Source organism: Bufo gargarizans, chromosome 8 (assembly GCF_014858855.1).
Source record: "Bufo gargarizans isolate SCDJY-AF-19 chromosome 8, ASM1485885v1, whole genome shotgun sequence".
Lineage (NCBI taxonomy): Eukaryota > Metazoa > Chordata > Amphibia > Anura > Bufonidae > Bufo > Bufo gargarizans.
In genome coordinates this window covers 111837040-111860605 of record NC_058087.1, presented here as the reverse complement: position 1 = coordinate 111860605, position 23566 = coordinate 111837040, and the positions used below count along the sequence as shown (strand labels likewise).

General features: G+C 45.0%; 1 protein-coding gene across 2 annotated transcripts in view; it reads right to left on the bottom strand.

Moving 5' to 3' along the window:
• SF3B1 (splicing factor 3b subunit 1) overlaps positions 1-23566 on the bottom strand; it is a 170035-nt gene that overhangs the window by 131290 nt on the left and 15179 nt on the right. For both annotated transcript variants that reach the window (XM_044302777.1, XM_044302778.1), the window contains exon 3: positions 632-727. In XM_044302777.1, coding sequence (XP_044158712.1) covers positions 632-727 — 96 coding nt within the window. The remainder of the gene's footprint in view (positions 1-631; positions 728-23566) is intronic.

The window sequence follows — 23566 nt, the reverse complement described above, 5'->3', positions numbered from 1 at the left end:
GTGTTCACCCGAGGGGTTAGGACATGTGGTATTTTTATAGAGCAGGTTGTTACGGATGTGGCAATACCCAATATGTCATTTAACACAATAAAAGCATTTTTGAAACAAAAAATAAATTAAATCATGTTTTAATGTCTCCATAGTTTTCTTTTTTTGGGGCGATTGTCTTAGGTAGAGGCTCATTATTTGTGGGATGAGGTGACGGTTAGATTGGTACTATTTTGGGGGGCATACGCCTTCTTGATTGCTTGGTGTTGCACTTTTAGTGATACAAGGTGACCAAAAATAAATAAAATGTTTTTTTTAGCACACATCTACATAAGTATCAGAATGCATGGTCTCCGATGAGCCGAAGTTAGTTATTCGCAAAGTCGCGTGTGACTTTGTTAAATAACTTCAGCAGTTGATTTTTTAAGTGGAAAACTACTTTAAAACTTTAATCCGAACTCAGATTTGGTTCAGGGGTACCACTTGGAACCAAAGCAGAGTTAAGTTTCAAGTTTTATAGTGTAATCAATTACCGAAGTTATTCAACAAAAAACACATGCGACTTCACGAATAACTAACTTCGGCTCATTGGAGCCCATACATTCTAATACGGAATACTCCACAACCAACCATTTCAATGTACCTGTTCAGCTGACTGAGGAATGTCATTCAATAAAGCAACGGGAGCATGATAGCCTGGTTTCTTCTGCCCAAATGAAGCTGTAGTATCATCATCATCCTGCAAAAAATAAATAAAAATAAAATGAAAACAGAGCTTGTGTTGACATGTTTATGCAAAAGTAGTTAAAGGGTTTTGTGTCACACTTGTTATGGCGCCTCCTTCTGGTGTTCTTTTTGATTGCCTCTCAAAGTCTATCTTGGGTATCCAAATAGCTCAGCCCTAACCATGCCTGGATCCTACTGTATTGGGGTGGGGGAGCATTTCCTATGATTGCACAGGATAGACAATAGGTGTTGGTGCACTAGAAGAGGCTTCTCCTTACTAGCACTAGTCACATTAGGCTATTTTCATATTAGTGTTTCTGCTGGATCCTGCAGAGCTCAGCAAAAACGCTTCCGTTACTACGGATCCGGTTGTATTATCTTTAACATAGCAAGGACGGATCAGTCATGAACTCCTCTGAAAGTCAATGGGGGACGGATCCATTTTCTATTGTGTCAGAGTTAAACGGATCTGTCCCCATTGACTTGCAATGTGGGTCATGACAAATCAGCTTTGCTCTGCATCCCATGACTCCGGTATGGGAACGCAACCAAATGCATTTTGGAGCATTCAGTTCTGTTCCGTTACGTTTTGTCCCCATTGACAATGAGTGAGGACAAAACGAGAGCGTTTTTCTGGTATTGAGGCCCATTGACGGATCTCAATACCGGAAAATAGAAACACTAGAGTGAAACTAGCCTTAAATAGATTTTCAGAGAAGGAATCTAAAGGTCAGCAGGCAGCACCACAATAAATATGAAATAGCAAAGTTTAGAGAACAGCATTGACCCCTTCCTGATTCCGTTTTTTTACTTAGAATTCAAGACCACTTTTCCTTAGTTATTTATTTTCTCATTCACATGTAGGAGAGCTTGTTTTTCTTTGCTGGGAAAATTGCACCTTTTAAAAGGGAGTCTGTCAGCACATTTACCCCTTTTTAACAGTTCCCATAGCGCTGTAGCCGCAACATAGATGATTAAAACGGTACCTTTATATGCTTTTGTGGACTTTTAAAACTGCCAAAAACGAACTTTGATGCATATGTAAATAAGGGCTTGCAAGTGCCCAGGGCAGCGTCCACCGCGTTGGTGCCCAGGCAGCTCTGCCTCTTCGGCTCCTATCCCCGCCCAGCCTCTTCCTCTGCCCGCCCATCTGTTTTCTCTCCCCCTCAGCGAGATCCCGCGCCTGCGATGCCCATTGCTGGCACGGCATCGCAGTAGCTTATGCGCATGTGCCGGCTAACCGCCTCCTTTATGCAGTTTTCGCACTGTTAGCCGGCGCATGCGCATAAGCTACTGCGATGCCGTACGAGCAATGGGCATCGCAGTGCGCATGCCCCAGCCAAGGAAGTCATCGCGCAGGATCTCGCTGAGGGGGAGAGAAAACAGATGGGCGGGCAGAGGAAGAGGCTGGGCGGGGGATAAGAGCCGAAGAGACAGAGCTGCCTGGGCACCAACGCGGTAGTCGCTACCCCCTGGGCACTTGCGAGCCCTCATTTACATATGCATCAAATTTCGTTTTTGGCAGTTTTACAAGTCCACAAAAGCATATAAAGTAGGGCTGCAGCTAACGATTATTTGAATAATCGATTAGTTGCCGATTAATTTCTACGATTAATCGGCAAAAACGACAAAATTACAAAACAGAGAGGTTTATATGATCTTACTTGAAAAAATATGTTCAAAGGCCATATTAAAACAAATTGTGGGCGGCACAGTTATGGAGAGGGGGATCTGTGGGCGGCGCAGTTATGGAGAGGGGGATCTGTGGGCGGCGCAGTTATGGAGAGGGGGATCTGTGGGCGGCGCAGTTATGGAGAGGGGGATCTGTGGGCGGCGCAGTTATGGAGAGGGGGATCTGTGGGCGGCGCAGTTATGGAGAGGGGGATCTGTGGGCGGCGCAGTTATGGAGAGGGGGATCTGTGGGCGGCGCAGTTATGGAGAGGGGGATCTGTGGGCGGCGCAGTTATGGAGAGGGGGATCTGTGGGCGGCGCAGTTATGGAGAGGGGGATCTGTGGGCGGCGCAGTTATGGAGAGGGGGATCTGTGGGCGGCGCAGTTATGGAGAGGGGGATCTGTGGGCGGCGCAGTTATGGAGAGAGGGATCTGTGGGCGGCGCAGTTATGGAGAGGGGGATCTGTGGGCGGCGCAGTTATGGACATAACAGTGCACAGATCCCTTTCCTCATAACAGTGCACAGATCCCCCTTCCCATAGCAGTGCCATACACAGACCCCCCCCTCCTCCCCATAGCAGTGCTATACACAGACCCCCCTCCCCATAGCAGTGCCATAGACAGATCCTCCCCCTCCCCATAACAGCCCCGGCCCCGATGCTTATAAGTCGGACTAATCACGTCTGCATCTATATTTTACCTTTTTACAATGACGCTCCTGTAACAGCCAGGCAGAGCGGACGGCGGCGTAACATCACTCACTCACGTGACGCACCTGCTCCGCCCACCTCATGAATGAAGGAGGCGGAGCAGGCGTGTCACGTGAGTGAGTGACGTTACGCCGCCGTCCGCTCTGCCTGGCTGTTACAGGAGCGTCATTGTAAAAGGGTAAAATAAAGATGCAGCGACCGCCCGCCCGCATGCATAGCAACGAATCGGCGATTATTCGATAACTGGATTCGTCGACAACGAATTCAGTTATCGAATATAATCGATTACATCGATTAATCGTTGCAGCCCTAATATAAAGGTACCGTTTTAATCATCTGTGTTGCGGCTACAGCGCTATGGGAACTGTTAAAGGGGTAAACGTGCTGACAGACTCCCTTTAACCCCGGGCCAGTTTTCACATTCCTGCCCAGGCCATTTTTTGCAAATCCGACTTATCACTTTATGAGGTAATAACTTTAAAATGCTTTTACTTATCCAGGCCATTCTGATATTGTTTTTTCGTCACATATTGTACTTCAGGCCCATGGTAAAATGGAGTAAAAAAAATAATAATAAAAATAAAAATAATGCAACATTTACCAAAAAATGTAAAAACATTTGCACATTTCCAAATTTCAATTTCTCTACTTTTATAATAGATAATAACCTCCAAAAATAGTTATTACTTTATATTCCCAATATGTCTACTTTATGTCTGAATCATTTTGTGAATGCCATTTTATTTTTGGGGGAATTTTACAAAACCCACTTTTTAAAAAGGACCAGTTCAGGTCTGAAGTCACTTTGTGAGGCTTGCATAATAGAAACCACGCAAAAATGACCCCATTTTAGAAACTACACCCCTCAAGGTATTCAAAACCGATTTCACAAACTTTGTTAACCCTTTAGGTGTTCTACAAGAATTAATGGGAAAGAGAAATTTAACTTTTCTGGCAGATTTTCCACAATTTTTTTCCGCTAACAAAGCAAGGGTTAACAGCCAAACAAAACTAAGTTTATTACCCCGATTCTGTAGTTTACAGAAACACCCCATATGTGGTCGTAAAATGCTGTACAGGCACGTGGCAGGGTGCAGAAGGAAAGGAACGCCATATGTTTTTTGAAAGGCAGGTTTCACTGGGATACATTTTAAGTCACACTTGAAGATCCCCTGATGCACCCCTAGAGAGGAAACTCTAAAAAAGTGACCCCATTTTCGAAACTACAGGATAAGGTGGCAGTTTTGTTGGTACTATTTTAGGGTACACATGATTTTTGGTCGCTCTATATTACACTTTTGCGATGCAAGGTAAAAAAAAAAAATGGATGTTTTGACACCATTTTTATTCTTTGTTATTTACAGTGTTCATCTGACAGGTTAGATCATGTGGCATTTTTATAGAGCAGGTTGTTAAAGGGAACCTGTCACCAGTTTTATGGTGTCCTAACTAAGGGCAACATAAATAAGTGACTGATTCGCTTAGCAAAATGCTGGGTCACTTTCTTTAATTGACCCAGTCAATCTGCCAATGTCTTGTGTTGAAAAGCTCCAGCTGATAATGATGAGTCCTGAACATTCATGAGCTCCTGACTCTCCCTGCCCACCTGCTGCTGAATGACAGTTTGTTTCCATAGGAATCAGCAGCAGGTGGGCAGGGGAGTGGCTATAGCTCTGAATTAAATATACGCTGGACTCAATGACATCACGCCGGACTCGAATCAGCTCATTAGCATGCGGCATCTTTGTGTTAGCATGCGGCATCTTTGTGTTATGAGGATATTATGAGGTAACCATCTGTCACACCAGTAAGTGAATACATCTAAGGTACTTTTTAGTAGTTAATGATTGTATATAATTAGTTAGATTATAATCAAATATCCACATGACAGGTTCCTTTTAAGGACATGACAATATTGGTCGTTTCAGTTTTACATATACCATTTTTTTTTACATTTTTAGTGTCTACATATTCTGAAAGCCATAGTTTTTAAATTTTCAGCGACTATCTTATGTAGGGGCTAATTTTTTTTCCGGTATGAGATGACGGTTTGATTGGTACCATTTTAGGGTGCATACGACTTTTTGATCGTTTGGTATTACACTTTTTGGCTTTGACACCATTGAATTTCTTTATGGTGGTTCATCTGTGTGGTTAGGTCATGTGATATTTTTATAGAGCAGGTTGTTACTGACGCAGCAATACTTAATATGTCTACTTTTGTTTTTATTTATTTCACTTTAGCACAATAGCAGTTTTGAAGCAAAAAAAAAAAAATAATTTTAGTGTCTCCATTCTGAGAGTGATAGCTTTTTTAATTTTTTGATAGATTCTTAGGTAGGGTATCATTTTTGCATTATGAGATGACGGTTTGATTGGTACTAATTTGGGGGGCATATGCCTTTTTGATCGCTTGGTGTTACAATTTGTTGCAATTTAAAGGTGACAAAAAAATAGCTTTTTTGGCATTTTATTTTTTTTGCGTGGCATCGAGTATCGCAATACTATTTTATGCTATCGAAACCGAATCAAAATTTTGTTATCGCAACAACCCTAGCCGGGGGCATTTAACCACTTCAACCCCGCTAGCTAAAACCCCCTTCATGACCAGGCCACTTTTTACACTTCTGCACTACACTACTTTCACCGTTTATCGCTCGGTCATGGAACTTACCACCAAAATGAATTTTACCTCCTTTTCTTCTCACTAATAGAGCTTTCATTTGGTGGTATTTTATTGCTGCTGACATTTTTACTTTTTTTGTTATTAAATCGAAATTTAATGATTTTTTGGCAAAAAAAAAAACATTTTTCACTTTCAGCTGTAAAATTTCCCCCCCCCCCCAAAAAAACCAAAACTACATCCATATATAAATTTTTCGCTCAATTTATAGTTCTACGTGTCTTTGATAAAAAAAAAAAATGTTTGGGCAAAAAAATAAAAATAAAAAATGGTTTGGGTAAAAGTTATAGCGTTTACAAACTATGGTACAAAAATGTGAATTTCCGCTTTTTGAAGCAGCTCTGACTTTCTGAGCACCTGTCATGATTCCTGAGGTTCTACAATGCCCAAAAAGTAGAAAAACCCCACAAATGACCCCATTTCGGAAAGTAGACACCCTAAGGTATTCGCTGATGGGCATAGTGAGTTAATAGAACTTTTTATTTTTTGTCACAAGTTAGCGGAAAAAGATTTTTTTTTTCTTACAAAGTCTCATATTCCACTAACTTGCGACAAAAAATAAAAAAATTCTAGGAACTCACCATGCCCCTCACAGAATACCTTGGGGTGTCTTCTTTCCAAAATGGGGTCACTTGTGGGGTAGTGATACTGCCCAGTCTGCACAGCGATGCCGCCTCCGGACCGCACATCTGCGTTAGGCGGTTAAAGGGGTATTCCCATCACAGACAATGAGGGGGGCCTATCCTAGCTATATGCCCTCATTGTCCGATAGGTGCGGGTCCCTCTTCTGGGACCCGTACCTACAACGAGAATGGAGCGGGGAGAGTTGTGGTGGCTGGACCCCAGGATCCTACAGCCACAAAGCGCTGCTTCAGTAAAAGTGAGTGGGAGCGCACAACGCATGCGCGGCCCATGCTCTCATTCATTTCTATGGGGCAGATGGAAAAAGCTGCGTTATCGGCGGCCCTATGGAAATAAATGAAGGGTGCCCTCCACTGCTTTCCCCGCTCCGTTCTCAGTGTAGGTGCGAGTCCCAAAGGTGGGACCCACACCTATTAGACAATGGGGGCATATCCTAGCAATATGCCCCCGTTGTCTGTGATGGCAAAACCCCTTTAAGGATGGCATGACAAAACTAACATCTAAGCTTTAAGTATAATGCTATATTGATATTTTCCTATAAATTCTGCTACAATCTTCAATATGCAATCTATACTAATAAAAGCCCTGTGTACGTGGTGGCCGTCCGTGTGTGCTGATTAGTGAAGTGTGCATGCGCAGTGCACAAACCAATCGGCACACACGCAGCGCACACAGCAGGGTGCGCGAGTGCCGATTATATACCATCAGAGTTTTCTCCAATCTGATGGCATATTTTAACTTGAAGCGTCCCCATCCCCATCAGTGCGAAAACTCAGATCCGACAGTATATTCTAACAGAAGCGTTCCCATGGTTTAAATTCATTGGCGCCCCCCCCCCCTCCCTAATAAAAAAATAATAATATTAAATCACCCCCCAAAATCAATCATTGGTGGCAGCACAGCAGTCTCCGCACCACCAGTCACAGCAATCTCAGCACCACGTGGCACTGCCAGTCGTCTCAGCCACCAGTAAGTGCCAGCTGTTTCAGCCATTAGCTGCAGTCTCAGCACCACCAGTCCGTGCCAGCCATCTCAGGCAGCAGTCACAGCGCCACCAGTCACAGTGCAAGTGGTCTCAGCCAAAAGTCAACGCCAGTGACGCATATTACAGCTACATACAAGTCAGTATTACAGTAAGAGAAAATATCTATACTAATAAAAGCCCTGTGCACGTGCTCAGGGCTGGTGTCAGTGCGGATAGACACACACACAGGCCAATCCAGGTCGCAGAGCCGGGCTCGGGGGCACAGCGGCAGGACAGCAGCGCTCAGGGAGGAGGACGCCAGGAGCCGGGCACAGCCGCGGCTTTCAGAGTTACTCTCTGCCCGGAGCACACGGGACAACGCAGCCGTCACAGATCCTGGGGAGCAGTCCACCTTACTCATTATGCCACACTGCGCATGTGCCCGCTTCCCGACACGTTTTGTGATGTAAGGTGAAAGAAAAGGGGGTTAAATCATGTAATATTTTTTATAGAGCAGGTTGTCATTGACGTGGCGATAAAAAAAAAAAAAAAAAAAAGGATACATATTGGGTATTTGTGCAAGTTTTACACTTTTATTTCAAAAAGGAAAGTCATGTTTTAGTGTCTCCATATTCTCAGAGCCATAGTTTCAGTTTTTGGGCGATTATCTTAGGTAGGGTCTTATTTTTTGCGGGATGAGGTGACGGTTTGATTGGTACATTCAACTTTTTTGATCACTTTTATTACACTTTTTGGGAAGTATGGTTGGCAAAATTTAAATAGTTTTTTTTTTTTTTTATGGCGTTCACCATGCGGGTAAAGTAACATGCCTGTTTTATAGATCAGGTCGTTACGGACACGGTGATATCAACCATGTGTAGGGAATTTTTTTTTTTTTTTTTCATTTTTAAAACCAGTGATAAATGCGTTAAGCAGATAGAGGGCAGCAGGGGAGGGGGTTAAACATTAAAATAAAGCTTATTTGAAGTTTCTGATCCCTGCAGAAACCGCAGCGATACATAAAAAATTATATACATATTAGGTAAGTTTTACACAATGATTTCATTTTTTAAACAAAAAATAAAAAGTTTGTGTCTCCATATTCGTTTTTAGGCGATATTCTTGGGTAGGGTCTCATTTTTTGCGGGATGAGATGACGGTTTGATTGGCACTATTTTGGGGTGCATATGACTTTTGATCGCTTGCCATTACACTTTTTGGGATGTAAGGGGACAAAAAAATGGTTTATTTAGCAGTTTTATTTTTTTACGGTGTTCATCTGAGGGGTTAGGTCATGTGATATTATAGAGCCGGTCGATACGGACGCGGTGATACCTAATATGTATACTTTTTTATTTATTTTTTAAAACAAAAAAATATATAAAAAATAATGTTTTAGTGTCTCCATATTCTGAGCCATAGTTTGTTTTTTGTTTTTTTTGGGGGGGGGGGGGGGGGGGGGCAATTGTCTCAGGTAGGGGCTCATTTTTTGCGCGATGAGGTGACGGTTAGATTGGTACTATTTTGGTGGGCGTACGCCTTTGAGCGCTTGCTGTTGTACTTTTTGTGATGTAAGGTGACCAAAAATGGTTAATTTAGCACAGTTTTTATTTTTTTATGGTTTTCATCTGAGGGGTTAGGTCATGTAATATATTTATAGAGCTGGTCGATACCTAATATGTCTATTCCCCCCCCCCCCCATCTTTTACCAAATTTTCTTTAACTTATTTGGGGAAAATAACGTTTTATTTTTACTTGAAACTTATTTTTTTTTACCACTTTAGGACTTGAACTTTTGGGGGTCTGATCCTTTACAATGCATTCCAATACTTCTGTATTGTAATGCATTGACTGTATGAGTAATACAGTGTGTATTACTCATATAGCTCCCGGCCTTTGAGATACGGTAAACTGCTTTCCAGGAGTCTGGAATGACAGCACCCATGGAGGATGTCCTAACTGGTTTCTGTTGGGACAGGAAGAGAGACAGTTTAAAAGGGCCCCTCCCCACCCCCTTGCTCCAGTGTTTATAACTTACTACACCGGATAGGCTGCCACATCTTTATTTCAAGAACAAGTGTTACTTCACACTGTATACAGTAGCAGTACAAATATACAAACCAAAAAAGTGTCCCGGAAGGAACAAAAAATGGGGGGGTAGTATTGGGTGCTGTCATTCCGGACTCCTGGAAAGCAGTTTACCGGTAAACTAAACATATGTTTCCAGGACGTCCTCCATGACAGCACCCATGGAGAACTAACAACTTAGAACGCCATATTAGGGGGGGACCACTGCTTGTAGGACCTTACGGCCAAAAGCTAAGTCCTGATTGGCCATAGAGTCCAGTCTGTAGTGTCTGACAAAGGTAGTGGAGGAGGACCAGGTTGCCGCTCTGCAGATCTGGTCGATGGAAGCTCCAGCCTTCTCCGCCCAGGTTGCGGACATGGCTCTGGTAGAATGAGCCCTCAACGTTATGGGGCAGGATGAACTCTGCAGTCTATAACATTCCCTGATGGTCTCCTTGATCCAGCGGGCTAAAGAGGTTTTAGAGGCTTTGCTTCCCTTGTCCCTACCACCGAATTGGATGAAGAGGTTCGCTGACTTTCTCCAGGATTTTGTCCGCTTGATGTAGGCGAGGACCGTTCTTCTCACATCAAGACAGTGGAACCGCTCCTCCTGTATGTTTTTGGGGGGAGGTATAAAACGAATGGAGAATTATCTCCTGTTCTCTGTGAAACGTTGAGACAACTTTGGGAAGAAAGGAATGATCCAGCCTAAGAACTATCCTGTCGTCTACGACTTTCAAAAAGGGGTCGCTAACTGACAGGGCCTGAATTTCGCCTATCCTACGAGCAGTAGTGATAGCTATTAAAAACACCGCCTTGAGGGATAGAAGTTTGATGGGAATATCCTCAATAGGTTCGAAGGGAGCATCACATAGGCCATTTAGAACTATATTTAGATCCCACTCAGGAACTGTTTGTCTCAGGGTGGGTCGTATTCTGGAGACTGCTCTGACAAATCTCTTGACCCACCTATGTTCTGCTAATGGTACATCTAAGCAGCAACTTAAGGCTGAGATCTGTACCTTGAGGGTACCTGGTCTTAGACCTATATCGAACCCTTTCTGGAGAAAATCTAGTATAATGCCTATGGATGGATTACTGGACCCTGGATGATTCTGAACTAGCCAAGATGAGAATTTCTTCCATATTTTGAGATATATGGCTGAAGTCACAGGTTTACGGCATTGCTGCAGTGTTGATATTACCTGATCGGAGAGACCCTTCTTCCTCAGGGTTTGCCTCTCAGGATCCAAGCAGTCAGTCTCAGCTTGTTGAGATTGGGATGCTCCAGAGGTCCCTGCGTTAACAGATCTTTCCTGTCTGGAAGGGGGTACGGGTCTTTGATCGACATCTCCCTCAAGATGGGATACCAAGCTCTCTTGGGCCAGTCTGGTGCGACCAGGATCAGAGTGGTGGTACTGGTCCTCATCTTCTTTAGGACTGCCGGGATTAGGGGAAAAGGAGGAAAAGCGTAGGCCAGTTTCATGTCCCAATTCTGGGCTAAGGCGTCTACTGCCACTGGGTTTTCGCTGGGGTTTAGTGAGTAAAAACAGTCCAGTTGAGAATTCCCCCTGGATGCGAAGAGGTCTATTTCTGGATAACCCCATAGCTGGCAGACCTGTCTGAAAACCTGTTTGTTCAGATTCCATTCTCCCGCGTCTATCCTGTGACAGCTTAGGAAGTCGGCTCTCAAGTTCTGAGACCCCTTTAGATGGGTTGCTGAAATGGACCGAACCTCCCTTTCTGCCCATATGAAGATTTGATCTGCTAGATCCTGAAGGAGCGGGCATCTGGAACCGCCCTGTCTTTTTAGATAACATACCGTAGTAATGTTGTCGGATAGGATCCCGACGTGTTGATCCTTGAGGAGATGTTTGGCTGCTCTCAGAGTCTTCAGCACTGCCTTCAGTTCCCGGTAGTTCGAGGATCTTATCCTGTCTTGAAGGACCCAGGAACCCTGGAAGAGATGCTGGTCCACGTGCCCCCCCCCCCCCAGCCATTCAGACTCGCGTCCGTGGTGACGGTTATGGCTGGAGTCAAATCCACGGGACTCCTTTCTCCAGATTCCCTGGTTCTGTCCACCAGGACAGGGATTTTATCACTTTTCCCGATATTTTCATCCTGGAGTTCAGAGAACGGTGGTCTCTGTTCCAAGCTGTCAAAACTGCATTCTGGAGGGTCCTGGAGTGGAATCGGGCCCAGGGTACTATTGAGATGCAGGAGGTCATCAGTCCCAGGATCTGCATGGCTTCCCTGATAGAGTTGTTCAAAAAGAGGAAAACCCACTCAATCTTTTGTCTCAGATTGGTCTGTTTTCTCTCTGGAAGAAATGAGTGTTGTATTCTTGTATCCAGGAGAGTGCCTAGGAATTCCTTTCTTGTGTCCGGTATCAAGTCGGATTTCGGGTAGTTCACGATCCACCCCAAGTCCTTGAATAGGGCTAAGGTTTGATGGATGTCCCCCAGCAATTTTTGAACCGAGTCTGCTATCAGCAAGAAGTCGTCCAGGTAGGGAACGATTGTAATTGTATTCTAGCGAAGGAAGGCCATCATTTCGGATACTACCTTTGTGAATAGGCGGGGGGCAGATGAGATACCGAACGGCAGGCACTGGAACTGGTAGTGAGAGGTCTCCTTTCCGTACCTGACTGCAAACCTTAAGTACTGATGGTGTTGGGGATGTATGGGGATGTGGTAATACGCATCCTTGAGGTCCAATGTGCAAAGGTGAGCACCTTAAGTTGATGATTGTCCTCATCGACCCGTCTGGCTTCTTTACAAAGAAAAGTCTTGAGTAATGGCCTGTGAACTGCTGGGGAGGAGGAACCTGGGTGATAGCTCCCAGAGCCAGGTGGTCTGTTGGAGGAGAGGAGATTTGAAATAGGTCACCTGGAACACTTGGGGAGGAGGAGTTCTGAAATCTATCCTGAAGCCGTCCCTGATGGAGTCCAGGATCCATTGATTGCAGGTAACTCTCTTCCATCTTTCCCAAAAGTGACGAAATCTCCCTCCCACTGGTCTGGCGTCATGGTTTCCCTGTATTGGTGTTGAAGAGGAAACCCCTGCCTCTACCCTTGGGGTAGCTCCAGCGGCCCGATTTTCCTTTCCCTCTATAGGCCCTGGCCTGATTTTGGCCCGAGGGCCTCCGAAAGGGCTGTTTTTTTTTTTTGGCTTCTCCTCAGGGAACCCCTTCTTGTTATCTGCCGCATTCTGGAGAATAGAGTCCAGAACTGGGCCGAACATAAACGAGCCAGAGAACGGAATGGAGCAGAGTCTGTTCTTTGACGCTACGTCCCCAGACCAGGACTTGAGCCAGAGGGCCTGTCTAGCGGCGTTAGTCTGAGACTGGGACTTGGCTGCGAATCTAATGGTCTCCGCTGAGGCATCCGCCAGGAAACTAGAGGCCATCTTTAGAAGCGGGAGAGACTCTAGGATTTCTTCCCTGGATGTTCTTGCCCTAAGGTGACTCTCCAGTTGATTAATCCATAAGATTAAGGCTCTGGAAACCGAAGTAGCTGCAATGTTGGTATTAATTGCGGTTGCCCCTGACTCCCAGGATTTTTTCAACAGGCCGTCTAGCTTCCTATCCATGGGGTCCCTTAGTTGTGACGAATCCTCAAAGGGTATTGAGTTTTTTTTCACGATCTTGGCCACCTGGATATCTACTTTGGGAACCTCGTCCCAGAGGTTAGTGTCCTTTGGGTCAAACCGCAGACGATTTTTAAAATCCCTGGGAATAAAGAGCTTCCTTTCGCCATCAGCCCATTCCTCTGTGATGAGATCTTTAAGATTTTCATTTATTGGGAAGACTTTCTTTCTCCTGACTTTAAGACCCCCAAACATTTCATCCTCTACCGAACGAGTCTGTTCCTCCTCCTCAATAGCCATGGTCTGTCTAATGGCGTTGAGCAGGGAATCTAAGTCCTCAGACGAAAAGTAGTATCTCCTCTGCTCATTCTGATGGAGGGACTCTGTCGTCATTGTCTGAGACGCATAACCCTACTTCCTCTGAGTCAGAGCCTGACTGGATCCTGGCTTTTTTGGAGGAGGGGGGGGGGGGGGGAAGGAGGAGGGGGTGTTTGGCTAGAGGTTGCCGCCTGCACCTCCTCTCTTACAATATCCCTTAGATCTGAAAGCAGGGATGTCCGTTCGTCCCTCATAATTTTGGAGATACATTCTGGGCATAGCTGCTTCTTATAGGACTCTAGCAGCTTTGTTTGGCAGGTCGGGCATTTCCTGCCCTTCTTTTTGGGATCCCCATGAGGCCTGTGCCCTGGTTCCTTGCTGAGCCAAGGACCTATCCCTGTACAAGGTATGCAGGTGACTACTTACAGGGGCCTGGACGGGGGAGTCTGAGCAAGTTTCAAGCTTGCTGGACGCCTGGACCTCCATGATGCAACCTAGCAGGCTGCCATCTGGCGTCTTAAATAAGATTCAGGTGACTTACCGGTCCGCCCGTCGCCGCCTGACTCCGCCTCCACTTGCTCTTTCCCAGGGGGACTCATTCCAGGGAAGAGTCAACCCCCAGGACATGCGAGACCACCGGATCAGCGTGTCTCCAGCATGCTGCTTGTACTGCCGCGTCGCGCCGCTTCCGATCACGTGAGCGCGGCCAGGAACTGACGTCAGAGGCGGCAGGAGCCGAAGCCGAGCCCAGATGGGGAGAAGCGGCAACAGCGTCCCCGATTCATGCGGCCGGCCAGAGAGAGAATTGGGGACTTAACCAGGGGACCGCTTCCCAGAGTGGTGCTGGTTCGGGGGCCTGCCGAGTCTGAAGAGGAGAGGTAGGAACCCCCCGACCAGACTCGCCCCCGTTCCCTACCTAACTTTCTAGGAGAGAGCTGTCTAACTCCTCCTATCCCTGTTGGGACAGGAAGAACACTGGAGCAAGGGGGTGGGGAGGGGCCCTTTAAACTGTCTCTCTTCCTGTCCCAACAGAAACCAGTAAGGACATCCTCCATGGGTGCTGTCATGGAGGACGTCCTGGAAACCTGCGGTTTGCTGCGATCGCCGACATGGGGGGCAGGGACAACCCCCCGCGCATTTAGCCGAGGTGCCTGCTCAACGATTTGTTGAACAAGCACAGGCTTCCGATAAACGCCCGCCGTGTTATGAACGGATCTGGTTGCATCATCTTTAATATAGCAAGGAAGGATCAGTCATGGACTTCAGTGAAAGTCATGGGGAACGGATCCATTTTCTATTGTGTCAGAGTTAAACGAATCTGTCCCCACTTACTTGCATTGTGGGTCATGATGAATCAGTTTTGCTCTGCATCCCATTACCGAAAGAAAACCACAGCTTGCTGCGGTTGGCTCTCCGGTATGGGAACACAACCAAACGGAACGCAATGCTTTTTGAAGCATTCCCTTCTGTTCAGTTACGTTTTGTCTAAATTGACAATAAGGACAAAATGGAAGCTCTGACGATCTCAATACCGGAAAATAAAAACACTAGTGTGAAAGTAGCCTTAGTCTTGGCATCAGATAATTATTTTTGAGGAGGAAAATAAGAAAATTAAAATATTTTGAACCAAAAAGTGTGCTTTTGAACTAAATGGTGGTCTGTGGATGACACTTATGGGGGGGAGGGAAGAGATCTCTGGATGGCACTGTTATGGGGGGGGGGAGGGGTCTCTGGATGGCACTGTTATTTGGGGGGGGGGGGCAGGGGGATCTGTGGATGACACATATATAGCATCTTATGCTATGTGCCATCCACAGATCCCCCCATAACAGTGTCCCTGCAGTGTGAATGACCCAGGGGCTGGCATCTGGATTAGGAATGAGAGCGGGGACAGGTGCAGTCCTTGTATTCTAATGCACCAGCCCCGCTCACTGTTGTATAATCTTATCTAACCTGTAGGCATTGTTAAAATATAACAATCATTTGTAAGCCAGCTGTATTACTTACAACTAAATTCAGTAGCAGATAGGAGGGAGGAAGCAGGCCGGGCGGACGACGCGTCACTCACTATGAATGAAGACAGTGTGGGCGCCTGACAAACTGGGCGGCGCAGGTGCATGACGTAGTGAGCGATGCGCTGCCTGCCCTCCGGCCTGCCTCCCCCCTGCTACGGAATTTAATTGCAAGTAATAAAGCTGGATTACAAAGGATGATTACATTTTAACAATGCCTACAGGTTAGATAAGATTATACAACAGTGAGTGGGGCCGATGCATTAGACTACAGGGACTGCACCAGTACCTGCTGTCATTGCTAATCCAGATGCCGGCCCCCAGCCCCTCCTCCCTCCGTTGATACACCTGCCGACCGTGCTGTGCAGCATCCGTGTATAGGCAATTGCAGTATTTTTGGGTCGGCCAAATCGCAATCGTCGATTATCGCAATACAATTGCTTTGGCGATATCGTGCAGGCCTATTATGTATGTATGTGCATGTTCCAAGAAAACTCAAAAACGCAACCATCCACTTAAACGAAAATTGGTATACACATCCCTTACTACCTGGAAAGAAATCTTGCAGGGGTCTCAGCTCTCCAGGACTTACCGTTCCAGAGATATTCACAAAAAATCACCTGCATTATCCAATACAAGCCTGCCAGATTTTCACTTAAAATCCTATCTGCCCTACACATGGTCACATGTCCCTTATCAGCCAATAGAAGCTTGCATTTCCTACTCTAGGTTGCCAAAACAACTGATCACAGGTTTTAGCCGTTTGCAGGTCCTGAAATAGTCGTATGACGTCACAACTACACTGCTAAATGCATGGGGGGCAGGGGCCACTGTTAAATGGGAGGGCACTGTGGAGTTCACCGTTAAGGACGGCCACTGTGAAGGTCACCGTTAAAGGGGAAGCCATTGTGAAAGATTATTATAAACATCCAAGCTCTTTATTTGAGCCATCACTTCCACAGTTTTGTGAATATTTTTGGCACTTGTGACACATCAATAGGTAGTGCTTTGAACTGAAGAACAGAGTCCTCTGTACAGTCACTAAGAAAACTATATGGCATATATGGGTACATGGTAATAAAAGTCTTTGTGTAATGGCATTGATAGACATCAATTTCTATAGGTAGAAATTGATTTGATTGACTCCATCTGGAATTTCTTTTAAGACAGATACACATTCAGGTCCTTTGAATTTATTATCGTCTGATATTGGTCTCGGCCCAAGGAATAGAGTTGAGCAAAACCCTTTCCCTATTTCTTCTGATGAAACAGGGACCAATACTGCATTTTCCATTAGGGCTTTCATTTCGCTTAATAAGGCTTAAAGTTTTGGAGAGTGTTGATGCAAATTAGTAATTTTTTACTCTTTTTGGTGGGGTTCTCTTGAAGTCTAGCTGATAACCCCCCTTTATTATACTCTTTACCTAGGGGCTCGCTTTTATAATTTTGTCAGACTTGAAAATACAAAATAAGATGACCCCCCACCTGAGGCCTGGCGTCATTGCTGAGCTGCATTTGATGACTGAGGCTTGGATTTAAACAAAATACTTTAACCTCTTTTTCCTCCAATCATTGCTTTTCCTCTGGTCTTTGATATCCTCTCTTTTCTCTCTAAAGCGAAAGGGTTTCCTTTGTTTTGGAAAGGATGACACAGGAAACCCCCTTTTTCTTGTCTGTTGCCTTTTCCAAAATATCATCCAGCGCAGGATGAAACAAAGTTACCATGGCATGGAAGGGCGCACAATTTAGACTTTGAGGCTACATCACCCTTTCAACCATAGGGATCTCATGGCTGAATTGGAGAAAGCTGCCGCCCTACCTGAAAATTTTAAAATGTCAGCTGACGCATCAGAAATAAATTCAACTGCTTTCAACAGTGTAGGGATTGCCTCCAGAAATTGTTCCCTAGGGGTCTTATTTGCAATATCGGATTCTAGTTGCCCTAGCCATATTTAAAGTGGCCTAGCCACTGACGTAGTAGCAATATTCGGTTTAAAGGAAGAAGTAGATGCTTTCCCATTCTTTCCAAGATATGTGTCTGCTCTTTTATCCATAGGGTCCTTTAGTGATCCTAGCGCCACAAAAGGTAGGTCTGACTTTATTTACTTTTGCCACTGGAGCGACAACCCGAGGTATATTCTGCCAAGTAGAAACACTAATTAAAAGGATACTTACTTTTTACCGACCTACGAAGAATTTAATCAGGTTTGTTCCATTCCCTTTTTATCAGTTCTTTACTATAGTCCTGTATAAGGAAGACTCTCGGCTTTCTTGGTGTTAGACTTTCAAACATTAATTCCTGTCTGTGTCTAGATTCTTTCGTCCTCTACCTGTCACCGCCAGATCTTTGAGAAGTTCTTACAGACGTTCTTCAGTACCTCCTGCATGATGTTCTTTTGTTTTGGTTTCGCTTTGACATCTCTTCTCCCTCTCCCAGCTGTCATCTATTAGCAGTGATTGCCTCCCTTTATATCCCCTCCCATACTGCCTCAATTTGTGGTTTATACTACTTCCTGGATTGTCTTCACTGCTAGATGCTACAACTGATGGTTCCTCAGATAACTATTTCTGTATTTGCGTTTTCCTGTAGGCTTCATTCTAGGTGATCTTGACTCCCTCTGTATTAAGTGCAGGGAACCCGTGGTAGTGTCCCCTCACTATTATCGGGTTTGCAGGAGTCACTCAGTCTAGGTACGAGGACATGCAATTTTCTATCATAAAGATCTTTGCATGGGCCGAGCAGTCAGGGAGAGCACTAGGGCTTTTATAGGGCTCACCCATTTGTTCCTTAGTTTGGGATCAAGTCAGTCGGCTCTTTGTTACTTCTTGTTTTCTGCAACACCATCCGTAACATTACCTCCATAGTAGATCTTACGGACCTTCTACGGGCAGTATCTTCCACTTTAAACAGCGACCTTCCATCAAGGTCAGAGGATGAATCCGAATCCTGTACCAACCCTTCTTCATCCGAGTCCAAATCTACCAGCTAAACAGGTTTCTGTTTAGATGAGGTAGGGAGAGACATTATTTAGCTGTTCTACAGATGACTGCACTTCCATTTTAACAAGGTCTTCTATGTTCTGGAATAAGGACGGGGAATCCTCTGCCACCACTCTGTCCAAACATGCTTGCCAACAGACTTTAGGGCAAGACAGGCTTAACTTCTTTTTACATATGCAAAAACACAAATGCAATCGCACTCTGCAACCAGCACTCTGCCCTGCCTTTATGCTGGATGTTGAATAAGGCATTGGTGTACATTTTGGCTAAAGCGTAATAAGCCACTCACCACGTCAAGGTCGCCTTCACGAGTGGTCCCTAACACTAGTTCCTACCTGTCCGGTGCCATTACAGCTTTCATCGGATCCAGGGATGCAAGTACCAACATGCATGCTGAGCCCACTATATACTTCTCCTGGAGCCAAATGGCTACTGGTAGGTGCTATATAAACAGACTCAGTTTTATACTGACTTTAAAACCAGGCTCCAGGGCATACTAACTGGTCAGGTGTGCATGACTGCTTGGAGATCACCACGCCTCCAATATATACTACAAAGAAAAAATATGGGGGAATTCAGCCCGCACAACCCTATGCAGGTGCCATTTGGCTCCAGGAGAAGTATATAGTGGGCTCAGCATACATGTTGGTACTTGCATCCCTGGATCCGATAAAAGCTGTAATGGCACCGGATGGGGTTAAAAGCAGAGTGTGCTTGGCGTGCATGCTGTGCCTACATTCCCTGGACTTTTAATGGGCCATGAAAGCCACACAAGGTAGGAACTAGTGTTAGGGACCACTCATAAAAAGGCGACCTTGACATGGCGAGTGGCTTATTACGCTTTGGCCAAAATGTACACCAATGCCTTATTCAATATCCAGCATAAAGGCAGGTCAGAGTGCTGGTTGCAGAGTGCGATTGCATTTGTGTTTTTGCGTTTGTATCTGTATTTAGCCATAGCAATCTGCACCTGCATAGGGTTGTGCGGGCTGAATTCCCCATATTTTTTATTTTTACATATGCCACATTCTTTGGCTTTTGTCTTGTGGGTAGCTTTTCTTACGGCATCCTTAACCTGTATTAAATACACTGCCCACAATAAAAATAAGAAAATTAATAATAAAGCAACCTCCCTATAAAAAGAAGATGCTGGGGTACAAACCCTCTTACCCCCACCCAGGAGTACCATGTCAGACTGATCTCTGCTCCTGTCGCTCCGTGTGCTTTGACATATCACCGTCTTCCTGCATGATAGCCAGAGAAAAGGGTTTTCTTGGGAAGGAACTGGCTACTGTTCAGCAACCTGCCACACAGCTACTGCTCCTCCTTCCCATACAGGCCGGCCACCATGTTCTCTTGAAGGGCGCGCCCTAACCCGCCATGTTTCCGCCTCCTCCCCCTTAACATTCCACTGTGGAACACACGTCACGTTCGGCACACTCTCTCACAACGCGCCCGGAACAGAGCTACTAAGACCACGTGCCATGCTCGGCTTACAGCGAGAGGACAGATCTCCCTCCCCACCGAAACACCGCCCGGCTGCACACATGAAGGGTACAAGAGGAAGCCAAACTGATTTCCTCTATGGCCATGGGGAGAATCCTGACAGAAATTTACACAGCAGCTCATAATGGAGATCCTGACAGCGTAAGTCTCCACTAGGGATCAGCTCTCTTGAAGGATCCTGAAGAGTTCCACTCCCATGGCCCTATGGACAGGAAACATGAACAGACAGAAGAGGAGAGAGGAGGATCCTGTTTCCTGTTCAGATGGGGGAGGATCTCTCACAGGTGCAGTCATGGGGTGTAATGGAAAAGTTTTTGGCTACTAAATGCACAGTATGCAGACAGTCCGAAAAGCGAAGCGGCCTTCTTGGATGGCAGATAAGCAGCCTGGAAGATTGATAAATGTGCAGCTAAAAAGATGGAAGAGCAAGTAATGTTCATTCCCCAGTTAATGTGAATTTTATTTATTTTTTAACCAAAGGATCGATTTAAAGAGAACCCATCACCACAAAATGCTGTGAAATCTGCATGCATAGGTTATAGAGCAGGAGGAGCTGCGCAGATTGATATATAGTTATTAGGGAAAATACTCAGTAAAACTTGTAATTTATACATTTAAATCTCTTTCTAAGAGTAAGTACCCTTCAGCAATGTTTTTAATTGATTAATAATAGTAGCTATTTGAAAGGGATTTTCATAATCTTACTTTTGATACATTACAGATTAGACACATATTATACAAGCCTTATCTCTTGTGGAAATACAGTACCTCGCATTAACATATCTTACACCCTCTGCTAGTCCTGGACACAATAGCAGCCTTCCTGACCAAAAGGCTATTTAACATCTCACCTCACATACATTGACAGGAACCTGTGATTTCCTATTTAACTTGTTAGCATGGAGAGAAAAACCTGTTCAATGTAAAATAACCCTTTCATGTATTGTATATAGCAGATGTCAGCATTGTTTAGCAACGTTTCAACTGTATATTGATAAACACATGTTTCCCAATGCCTGTTGAGTTCTAGGAGGATTGGTGCAATTGAATCTGGAAGGACACTATGTTCCCACCCCCAACAAGCCCTATATAACTATGTGCTGGAGAATAAAGATTTCAGATATTGACAACCTATGTTGAGTCAGGGATGTCTTATCTCTCTGATCAGAAGCAAATGGGATATTCGTTGCACAGGGAAAATATTCACGGGTTGGAGGTCTGAAGCCTCATAATATAACCATCATAAACCTGCCTGAGAAAAATAGCTAACACTATTGATCCTGGGTTGAGGGCGTGGCCTAGACGTCTAAGCAGATGGCGGCGTGAATGCTGAGCTCTGCCGCTGAAAGACGCAAAGGGGGACTTTGAAGCGGGAGCAACGCATCCTATAGGGAAAAAAATAAATAAATTGCCCTCTAAGAAGCCAGGTAACGCTCCGATCCCCATCCCGGCTGGCTACACGTTGGACAATTACTTTATAAGGGGCCCAACACTCGTGGGTCAGATTTGCGGCCTACCTCAGCCCGAAGCCTCTGGAGTTCAGCAGTGTGACCGCTCTGACACTCCGCCTGCCACAAAGGCAGGAGCGCACCGTCAGGCCACAGATCAAGCTGTCCATCCTCTCGCCTGCAGCAGGGGAGTTTGTGCCCGGCAGGGGTGAACACCGGGCTGATAAGCCGGCAAATAAAAAAGGGCCTAAACAGAGTGCTTTGCCGTTATAACACTTGAAATGCCACCTAAAACGGCACTGAAGCAGACCAGGCAAGCAGCAACCCCGTCTCAGAAGAGGAGAGATTGGGGTGATGCTGAAGGAGATCTTACAGAGCCAGCACGAACCCTGGGGAGAAGCGAGGGTGCAAGTGTATGCTGGGATCAACTCTCAGATGAGGGGGGGGGGGGGGGGGGGGGGGGAAGAGAATACTTTACCATCCTCACAGTCCTTGCTACTTCAGTCTCTAAAACATTTGCCTACCAAAGAAGGCTTCAAGGCGCTGATAGCTGAGGTGAGGAGTGCTTGTAAATCCGAAATATCTTCACTGCGTCAAGATTTTAAGCAAAATCTCTGCTCGCATTGACTCTATAGATTCTGATCATGACGATACAAGTCGCTATGTGACTCACTTGCAGTCAATCTCAGACCATTAAAGATCACTCTCGCCATTTAGAAGACTTAGATTACAGGGGGCGCAGGAACAATAATCAGGATTAGGGGCCTACCAGAAATCGGATGAACACCTGGACGACTTACTAGGAGAAATTTTTAATACTATATTAGACTTTCAACCGCCAATATCTATTAAATTGGATCGGTATACCCATGCTCTGTATACCCAGCCAACTGCTACCATTAAAATGCCACATATTCAATCTCAGCCGTTTTCCCATCTATAATAGTACACGTCAAGGATGCCCACTTTCACCTTTTTTTATGTTGTGCACTGAACCTCTGGCAGCTGCCATTAGATCCCAACCATGGAGTCAAGGTCAATCAGATAGAAATTTAAAATATCCCTATTCGCGGACAACATTTTGCTTACTTTGACTGACCTGCACGTCACTATCCCTAATCTCTTTAAACTACTAGATTCGTATAGTAAATTGTCAGGATATAAAATAAACACCACAGAAACAGAAGCACTCCCACTTAAAGTGAACCTGTCACCGGGATTTTGGGTATAGAGCTGAGGACATGGGTTGCTAGATAGCCGCTAGCACATCCACAATACCCAGTCCCCATAGCTCGGTGTGCTTTTATTGTGAAAAAACAAACTATTTGATGCATATGCAAATTAACCTGAGATGAGTCCTCTATGTGAGATGAGTCAGGGACAGGACTCATCTCAGGTTCATTTCCATATGTATCAAATCATTTTTTTCCCACAATAAAAGCACACAGAGCTATGGAGACTGGGTATTGTGGATGTGCTAGCGGCCATCTAGCAACCCATGTCCTCAGCGCTATACACAAAATCCCGGTGACAGGTTCCCTTTAACGTCCCTCCGGAAATGAGGGCTACTTTTCAGTCTAACTTTCACTTCAGATGGAATAAGGTTTCACGTTATTTGGGAGTGCAGCTGACTCCCTCTTAAAAAAAAAAAAAGGGAAATTTTGAGTGAGAAATTAAGGACCTCTTAATAAGTGGATGTCTTTGCCTATTTACCTTTTAGGTCGTATATATGTCAAAATGTCTATTTTGCCCAAGATACTATATTTATTTGAAACCCTTACAGTTCCAGGAAAGGAATTAAGAGCACTTCAGTTTGCAATATTAAAATTTATATGGAATGGGAAAAGATATAGAATAGCGTGTAATACTCTTACAGCTCTTAAAGGGAATCTGTCACCGGGATTTGGGGTAAAGAGCTGAGGACATGGGTTGCTAGATGGCCGCTAGCACATCCGCAATACCCAGTCCCCATAGCTCTGTGTGCTTTTATTGTGTAAAAAAAACGATTTGATACATATGCAAATTAACCTGATATGAGTCCTGTAAGTGAGAGGAGTCAGGGACAGGACTCATCTCAGGTTAATTTGCATATGTATCAAATCGTTAATCATAATAATAATAATAATAATAATAATAAACTAGAAAAGCTACAATTTCTGGGGAAATTGTGTGAAGTGTTCTTGCCTCCACCAGTAGCTTACAACTGGAGTGGGCGGAGTAAGTGGGTGGAGTGGCTTGAGTAAC